General features: G+C 51.5%; 1 protein-coding gene across 2 annotated transcripts; it reads right to left on the bottom strand.

Moving 5' to 3' along the window:
• Positions 1 to 2,254: 2,254 nt before the first annotated feature.
• On the bottom strand, positions 2,255 to 8,028 carry DMBX1 (diencephalon/mesencephalon homeobox 1). Of its 2 annotated transcripts, none has more exons than XM_006839722.1 (4): positions 7,866 to 8,028; positions 4,256 to 4,434; positions 3,613 to 3,961; positions 2,255 to 2,709 (listed from the first exon to the last, which is right to left on the bottom strand). In XM_006839722.1, exons 1-4 carry the CDS (start codon positions 8,017 to 8,019, stop codon positions 2,255 to 2,257), a joined length of 1,137 nt encoding a protein of 378 aa, XP_006839785.1. In that variant the 5' UTR covers positions 8,020 to 8,028. The 2 variants fall into 2 exon arrangements, with proteins under 2 accessions (XP_006839785.1, XP_006839784.1); XM_006839721.1 differs by having other exon boundaries at positions 4,256 to 4,451; positions 7,868 to 8,019.
• Between the last annotated feature and the right edge of the window lie 892 nt (positions 8,029 to 8,920).

The following is an 8,920-nucleotide window of genomic DNA, read 5'->3' as shown; positions in this document are numbered from 1 at the left end:
CTCCCCTGAGGTCCCCAACCCCAGGACTGCTGGATCATCTTCCAAATCCCAGATCCCAGTAAACACCCCTTCTTCAGAAGCCTTCAACTGCCTATCTTGGTGCTTGTCACATTGAGGTGAGGTTTGTAGCCTGGATTCAGGACCCTAACCCTCACCTTTCATGAAGCTAGCCCCCTACCCAATCCTCTACATAATCTCATTTCCGTTCCTCTGCTCAGTCTTCCTGGCCCAGGCTACCACCCCCTAGCCCTCTCACCTATTTCCTGTCCAAAGCCTTCCCCATCTGCCCCAGCCCAATCTAACCCCACCCCCACTCCCCAGGGTTAATGGGCATGACTGCTTTACAAACTGATATCCTACTGAGGCACCTTAGATACCTTCTCTTCCCACTGGGCGAGGTTTTCAGATGCAGTTTCTCCCAGCAAAGGGTGAGTCACTGAAGGTTGAGGGTCATGCCAGGGTTCTTCTGTCCAAGGCCTCCCCCTCCCTTGTCCAGAGCCCCTGAGACCATCTCAGTGTCTAAAGATGGGATGACTACAGAAGCTGGAGTAGAACTCAAGTAAATAAAACAGGATCAAATCCAGACTGTCTGAAGTAGAAGAAACCCATTATACTTACCGGGAAACTGAGGCTCAGAGACTATGGTAGCACCCATAAAGAGGTTAATGTGTGCAACACCCATTGTCCCATGACAAGGAAGTAGTAATTTTCTAATTCATACATTTTGCTCTGTATTAATTAAAGATGCCTGTCCTGCAAGACTGTGAGCACAGACATGCAGAATATTAGAACTGGAAAGAGCCTTAGGTCACCTATGTATATGGTGAAATGAACCCAGAGAGGCTACCAGCTCACCCAAGGTCACACTGCTTTAAAAGGCAGTTTATTGGGCTGGGTTTCCTGGCCATGAGCTAGTGATTAACTGGCTCAGACACACTCCTGGAAGTCCTGACTTCCACCATGGGCTTGGAGACCTCACGTTGCTGGTTGGTTTGTACTTCTTGTGATGGGAACCAGACTTCTACCTTTGTTTGGTCCTGGTTCAGCACACTCTTGGAATGCATGATACAAACAGAGTCTGGAGGCTGGGGTTGTGGGAAAAAGAGTGCTTTCCCCATTGCCCCCTAGAAATCTCCTCTCTAAGCGCATTTCTTCCCTAGTTGCCTCCTACCAAGCAGGGAAGACTCACCAAAGATGGGTGGAGAGCCCTGTGGTCAGGGTAGAAAGGCGCACTTGCTGGATGAACACTGGCACTAGGCCTCTGTCCTTGGGGGGACTTACAGGCAGGGATCCTTCTGGTCATCCTACTGTCGGCCTCACCCTGACTCTGCCTCCAGTCCACTCCTCTGAAACTTGGGAACTGGAACCCCAATGTTGGAGAAAGAGAAAAGAAAGTAACTCACCACCCCTTCTAGATGTCAGGCTTGGGAGACATGGTGTAGGGGTTTGAGCCACCTCCTGCCTTCAGCTTCAAGGGCTCTGGCTAAGACCTTGTAAGGCTTTCCTGCCTCTATTGGGGAATAGCTGCCTGGAGAGGATGAGATGGGAGGAGGGGGCAGGCAGGCAGGGGACAAGCAAGGAGAAAGAAGGACAGGAAGAAGCAAAAGTACTAAAACCAAACAAAACCCCACAGCCCCAAACAAAACACAGCTTGGGAATTACAACACCAACACAGCCAGCACCAAAGGAAGAAACCAGAGGCAAGAGGAAGAAAAATCAAAAGTGCGGATGACAGGATGGGAGAAGGGAGGGCAGGGCAGCGACAAGGAGAGGAGATCAAGGGAAGAAGAAAAGTGGGGAGCATAGAAGCTGCAGGGTGGTGGAGGGGGAAGAAAAGGATCAGGTTGGGAACAGGCAGATGGGCCTGGGGCAGGCAGGCGCCTGAAAATATAGCTTTATATATTTATATTTATATCTCACATTCCACATAGCAACTTACTATAGGGCAGGAGGAGAGGGAGGAGGGGACACTGAGGTGGGGATCTGACCAATGAGAGCCTCTCATTCCCCTGGGAAAACCAGGAGACACCCCAGCCTCTTGCCTCCTCCCCATTGGCCTCCATGGGGTCCAAGCAGGGCCATGCAGAGGGTACAGAAGGTGTGGGCTTCACCTCAGGCTGGGGCTCTCAGGAAGGGGAAGCAGGACTCCAGACCCCAGGATCCCTGGGCTCTTACAGCTAATTCCTTGTGGCCCATTTGGGGATATCATGGGGTCAGGGGGCCTAAGAACCCTAACTGCATTGAGGCCCGGCAGTCAGTTGGGCAATGTATCGAGTCCCAGGGATGCAGCATGCTGCTTGGCCCGAAGCCGCAGGTTCTCGATGCTCGTGGTTTTACTGTTCAGGGCCGAGGCAGGTGCCAGGCCTGCAGGAGGTGCAGGCAACAGAGGGGAACCCCACACACCCTGGTGGGCAGCGGCAGCTGCGGACAGGGACTGGTAGTAGGACTGGCAATGCAGTGAACCCAGCGGGGCCATGTTGACGCCCAAGTAGGGCACAGCAGCGGCAGCGGCGGCAGCGGCAGCAGGGGCTGGACCCCCCACTTCAAAGGATGAGTAGTGCACCAGGTTGTTGGTGGCTGCCATGTGCTGGCGGAATTGCTCCTGCAGGCGGAAGAGGCTCAGCGGGGATGAGGAGTAGGAGTGGGAGGGGCCCAGCAGGCTTCCCCCAGGGCCTCCTCCAGGAGCTATGGTCAGGCCACCTGGGGAGTCTGCAAGCAGAGAACCAAGCACTCAGGACCAGGGAACTGAATTTCCAAGAGAGGTGCCCTCTGCCATCCCACTCCATTGCCACTACAAACAAAGCCACCCAGTTTCAGCCAGGGCATCCTGTGAGGGGCCCAGACTTCCTGGGGGAGTTCCAGGGACCCTAGGAAAGCCCCTAGATCTGACCTCTTTGGGAATCCCTTTGTATTTTCAAGGGCTATCACCTCCCCTTTCCCATATGCTGCCCATTCCACAGTCACCGTTCTCCACTCTCCAGCTCTCAGTTCACAGCCCTGTCTCCTCCCTGTCTGGGCTTGGGGTTGTGTCTGCAATATGCCTCCTTCCAGAGTTCTGTTCCCTTGGAAACACAGTTCCAAGTCTATTCACTCAATATGCTCTAATATGTCTACCCTGGGTGTCAAAAATCCTGAAACACTTACACACACACACACACACACACACACACACACACACGTTTCAATTCATGGCAGTCCCATGTGTTACAGAATTGCTCCATAGGTTTCTCTTGGCTATAATCTTTACAGATGCCAATTGCCAGGGCTTTCTTCCACAGCACCATTAGGTGGGTTCTAACTGCCAACCCTTAGGTTGGTAGTTGAGTAGACACTGTTGATGTCTCTCAAGATGACAAATAGTTTTTGTCCTGATTAACCGGATGCCCCTCTCTGCCACTCAGCCCCTCCCTCAGAGTCTCCTAAATCTTCCCTTGCTTCAGCAAGTGAAGATTGAACACAGCCTCAGGCCCCCAGGACACTACTATGGTCACATACTTTCTAATGTCACTGAGCACTCTCCCCTTTGCTCTGACCCACTTCAGATACCCAGGCTTCTGCTTGGACTGGACCCTGGCTGCTCCCACCTACACTCCGTAGACCCCCAGGCCTCACCTGCCTTAGGGCTGCCCCTCTTGCAGCCTAGACCCTTGCCCTCAGCCCCAGGGCTCTTCTCAGTTTTGGGATCCTCTGCAGCTGCCCGGGGCTCCTCCTCTCGGTCTGGCAAGTCTTCTGGGGCTGACTCACTGGCCGACTGCTCAGACAGGCTCAGGTGAAGCTCAACAGGGGGATTGCTGCTGGGAAGGCTGGGGGGCTGGTCCGCCTCCAGTTGGGGGTCCGGGGTGGGAGCCTCAGTCTTGCCTTCCCCATGGGAACCCTCAGCCTCCTTCTGCTTCTGCAGCTGCTCTTTTTGCAGGCTGCGCTGCTTCTTGCGGAACTTGGCCCTGCGGTTCTTGAACCACACCTGGGGGTGGGAGGTAGAGGATGGAGGCAAAGGGTGAGAAGGAAAGAAGTAGAATTGTGCAGCAGGGTACTCTGGGGGAATGTAGTTATAACACTGTCCCCCATCTCTAGGAAACGTACATCTGCAATTGCTTCCAAAGCTCCCCTCCTATCACTGAAGACGTTTATGGTAGTGTCAGTTGCACCTTGCACTGAGAACCGAAATGTTAGCTCCCGGGCAATGGAAAGCCAGACTGCAGGGGCAAGGAGTGGTGATGCTTGTCTGCAAGGTCCAGTTAGAAGAGCTGAGTCCTACCTGAACCCGGGCCTCAGGCAGATTGGTGCACATGGCCAGCCTCTCACGCATCACCACGTCTGGGTAGTGAGTCTTCTGGAAGGTCTTTTCCAGGGCCTCAAGCTGCTGGGCAGTGAAGGCTGTGCGGCTTCGACGCTGTTTGCGGTGCTGGGAGCCATAGCGGGCCTCCAAGATGATGTCTTGAAATGTACAGCCGTTGGAGGGCAAGGAGAGGGGGCCCATTTAATTATGGGAAATAGATTTTTAACATTGCTGTGCTCTGGCCCACTGCAGGCGGCTGAGCCCTGGAAATCATCCATCCCCTCTCCATATGACTGGGTTTTCAGGGTCTCTCTACCCCATCACCCGCTGTCAGACCATAGTGGTCTGTCTAACTCATCCCCATGAAAGGCCATCAGAAATGAGGGAGTCTTCCTTATTTGTCATTGGGTGGGGTGAGAGTGGGGTTTGACCCAAGATCCTTAAAGTACCAGGAGATTATGAGTATAATATTCTGAATTACACTCCTAGTGTGGCACTGTAGGATTAGCAATGGATTACAAACCACAAGGTTGGCAGTTTAATTAAACCCACCAGCTGCTCCTTAGAAACACAGGTTCTCTGTGAGTCAGAACCAACTCGACAACACTTAACAATAACAATGTTGTTGTTGTGAAATGCCGTCTATTCCAACCCATAGCGACCCTGTATAAGGTTTCCAAGGAGCAGCTGGTGAGCATGAACCACTGACGTTGCAGTTCAAATGACTTTGCAGTCTGACGCATTAACCCACAGCACTCCACCAGGACTGTAAATCCATGTCACAAAGCTCCATGGTTCTGAGTATGAAGACTTCATTAGCATCAAACTACTGGCCCCTGACCTATGAGAAGTCAGACTGCGAGCCAGTACTTAATTTTAAGATCTAGATAGGAGACGTCTGATTGGACAGACAGAATTCACTGCACTGCAAGAGCTGGAATTTGGTTCTATGTCCTCTCATAGAATAGGATGTAACTCTCAGCATGCCAGTTGGCCTGTGAGTCTCTAATGGCAGAAGCTGAGGTCCCTGCTCTTGTCTCCTGAACTAAAAACCTGGCTCTGGCAGAGACCTCAGATCTCAGGAAGGATTTGTTGCCCCTAGTCTTGGCCCTCCTGGTGGTTTCCCTAAGAGGGAAGGACAGAGAGATAAAGTGCAGCCATCAAGGCTTGGAGTGGGCACAGGGCTGATGGGCTGCTAATTCCACAGTCCTCCTGCATGTCTGGTAACAGGAAAGTCAACCAGGATAAACATCCAGTATCTACCTCACCTGCAGCCTTTCTCTCATCTAATCCCCAGAGGGTGAACTATAACCTCTCTCCCCACTGCCTGCCACCACCACACTATTTAAGATAGTTTCTCGGCCTCTGTGTAGGGCTGCCAGAGACCAGGCATTGGGAAGTCTCCCACCTCACCCTAAAAGGGGAAGGAGATGGTAAATGGGTGTCCAGGAAGCCTCAAACTTTGAGCCTCCTTGACTTCTTCTTCAGTTTGAAGAGAGCTCTGAATTCCTCATATATTGTCTTAATCCCAACTTGGACTGAGCCCTGATCTGAACCATCTACAAAGTTCTTTGGGGGCACAGGGGCTAGGAGTGGGAGCTACTCAGTTAGCCACACCCCTGGGAGAGGTAGATACTGGCTGAAAGACCAGGTTCTCGACAGCATCAACAAAATCTCCCAATAAAAAATGAGACCTCCATACAAGGTTCACTGGAGCGCATGTCTCTCTTTCCGAAGAATTTAAGAACTGAGGGGAAAAGTGAGGTCAATACCAGAGTCGTGAGTGCCCCTCCAGTGGAGGTGAGTTTTCCTCCCTGATTCCTTCCCTTTAGGATCTGGGCCCTTAGGTCCTGGGACACTGTCAGTAGTTAATGTCACCAGGCTGAACATGAGGAATTCACTCCACATTAGAGAAGCAGTCTAGTGTGGAGTGGGGCGGAACTATACTTATCATCCCGAGCTCCAGATTAATACCCTCATGCTGACCTGGAGGAGGCAATCAAGGCCTCACTTTCATCCACTGAGCCCTGACCAGAGACTTGGCGGGGAGGCCTGGTGTGGCGCTGTGGGTTAATGCGCCAGACTGCAAAGCCATCTGAACTGCAAGGTCGGCGGTTCAAGCTCACCAGCTGCTCCTTGGAAACCCTAGACAGGGTTGCTATGGGTCAGAATCAACTCGACAGTACTTAACAACAACAACAACAGGACTGGAAGTGGCAGGGTCCTCTATCCTATCTCATTTTTGTGCCTTTGTGCATGCTAGCCCACTCTCCTTGCCTTGCCTTTAAGGCCCATGGTCACAGGAAGCCCTCCTGGACTGTACCAGCTGATCCAGCTGCCCTGAGCTGCTGAGTCCTTAGTGGCTACCCCACCATTTGACCCAGGCCATACTCCTTCTGGAGTCCTGGTGTGACACTGTGGGTTAATGTGTCAGATTGCAAAGCTGTTTTAACTGCAAAGTCAGTGGTTCAAGCTCACCAGCTGCTCCTCGGAAACCCTATATAGCGTCGCTATGGGTCGGAAGTGACTCAATGGCACTTAACAACAACAACATACTCTTTCTGCTGAACCCTCCCCATTGGTCTATGGGTACCTGGTCTCCCTGGGAATGCCCTGAAGTCCTCTGAGGACTGCCTGGCACTGGGCTGAGCCCACAAGAGGCTCAAGGCTTAGACTGAGACAGGATGGGGTGAGCTGCATCACTACCCAAGATATCAAACTCCCCACCCTATACTGTCAGTTCCTTATCACCCAATGAGAAGCTATCAGGTGAGAACAACATGCCAACAGCAGTGAGGGCCGCCGGCTGCAGTTCCCTCACGGGCACTGACCCCTGGGCCTTGGGTAATAATGGCTTCTAAGTCCTACTGCGTGCCAGGCTCTGTGCTGAATGCTTAGTATATGGTATCCCAAATAATGGCCCAACCATCCTATGGGATGTCTGCTGTCACTGCAGAAATTAAGACTCAGAGAAGAGAGGTGAACATGCAGACTTGTAAATCTGTGACTCCAAAACTCATATTCTTAGCAATGTCATGTTCCTCCTCCCCAACCCCAGCTGTGCCCAGACTTAACCACTCTGGGTCTAAGTTTCCTTGTCCATAAAATGGAGATAAAAACCTTCCCTCATCAGGATTGTGTAGGGATTCAGTGATGTGATACACAGATAGAGAGCTTCACATGGTGCCTGGCACACAATAGGTGTCCATACATGGGAACCGTTGTCATTTATATGACTCCTTGTACCTGAATTATCCTACCCTGGGCACTCCAGTCCTCTTCTAGGTACTTCCTAGTTGTAATACTCTGGGCACATCACTTACCTTCCTGCCTCAGTTTGCTTATCAGTGAGATGGGGTGAATGAATGCCCACCTCAGAGGGTGGTTCTGAGAAATTATAGGTCTAGGGCTGCTCTGGATAGCCACGTGTAGATTTGAATTGATATCACTCTGCCTGTGCTAAATGATGTGGATCTTTCTGAGCCTCCTAGAGTAAACCTTCTTAGTGCTCCCTCCTCCCACCGCCCCCAGAGTTCTTCGAAACCTCCTTCCCCAGACCACTTCTCCAGCCCATCCCCAGGGCCCTTACCAGCCAGACGTTCAGCCAGTGTAAGTGCGTGCACAGACGGCCGGTAATCAGGGGCCTGCTGGGCCTGCTGGGCAGCCTGCTGGTGCAGGTTGTACATGGCGCTGAGTGAGTTCATGGCATGAAGAGAGTAGCCGTTCACTCCGTAGTGCTGCATCGCGGCATCCGCCTGCAGACAGGGAAGGAAGAGAAGGGACATGAAACAGGGTCGCCAAACTCTCCACTGGTGGGAGACTCCAACCCCATCCACATCACCCCTCATGAGCTTCCCCAATGGATAGTGGGTTTTCTTGACAGCAACTACGTGTGAAAGCTCCTGCATTGATTCATTTCTTCACTTACTCATTCATTGATCAGGAACCCTGGTGGTGCAGTAGGCTAAGTGCTGCACTGCTAATCAAAAGGTCCCAGGTTTGAACCCACTAGTTGCTTTGCAGGAAAACAAAGATGCAGTCTGTTCCTGTAAAGATGTACAGCCTCAGAACCCCTATGGAGTAGTAGTTCTACTCTATCCTATAGGCTTGCTATGAGTTGGAATCAACTCAAAGGCAGTGGGTTTGGACTAGGTTTGAATTCACTGATTCACTCAGCAGGACCAGCATAGGGTTTAATGCCTTGGGCTCTAGAATCAGACTGCCTGGGCTGGAATCTCAATCCAGCTACTAAGGAACTTGAGTAAGTCACTTAACCTTTCTGACTCTGAGGTTCTCCATCTACAAAATGAGGATAATAATAGTACCTGGCTCACAGAGTTGTTGCAAGGATTAAGAAAGTCCATTAGAATAGGGCTTGGCACACAGTTCCAACACACTGTCATCAAGTCTGTTCTGACTCATAGAGACCGTACAGGACACAGTAGAATTGCTGTAAATCTTTATAAAAGCAGACTTCCTCATCTTTCTCCTGTGAAGCAGCTGATAGGTTCAGACCTGGGACTTTTTGGTTAGCAACCCAATGTTTAGCCAGCTGAGCCACTAGGGGACCTTTGGCACATGGTGGTGGTAGTGATTATGTGCTGTGGAGTCAGTTTCAACTCATAGTGACCCTGTATAGGGTTT

The sequence above is a fragment of the Chrysochloris asiatica genome, unplaced genomic scaffold, assembly GCF_000296735.1.
Source record: "Chrysochloris asiatica unplaced genomic scaffold, ChrAsi1.0 scaffold00026, whole genome shotgun sequence".
Lineage (NCBI taxonomy): Eukaryota > Metazoa > Chordata > Mammalia > Afrosoricida > Chrysochloridae > Chrysochloris > Chrysochloris asiatica.
Note: the sequence above shows the minus strand (reverse complement) of the source record. Positions and strands in the feature narration are given on the sequence as shown.

What these genes read in the sequence shown, in the direction of transcription:
- DMBX1 (XM_006839721.1), bottom strand. Translation starts at nt 8,019, where the DNA reads ATGCAGCACTACGGAGTGAACGGCTACTCTCTTCATGCCATGAACTCA. An exon ending in TGCCTGAGGCCCGGGTTCAG is followed by an intron (nt 3,962 to 4,255) that starts GTAGGACTCAGC and finishes TCCCACCCCCAG; the next exon opens with GTGTGGTTCAAGAACCGCAG. An exon ending in GAGGGGCAGCCCTAAGGCAG is followed by an intron (nt 2,710 to 3,612) that starts GTGAGGCCTGGG and finishes CTCTGCTTGCAG; the next exon opens with ACTCCCCAGGTGGCCTGACC.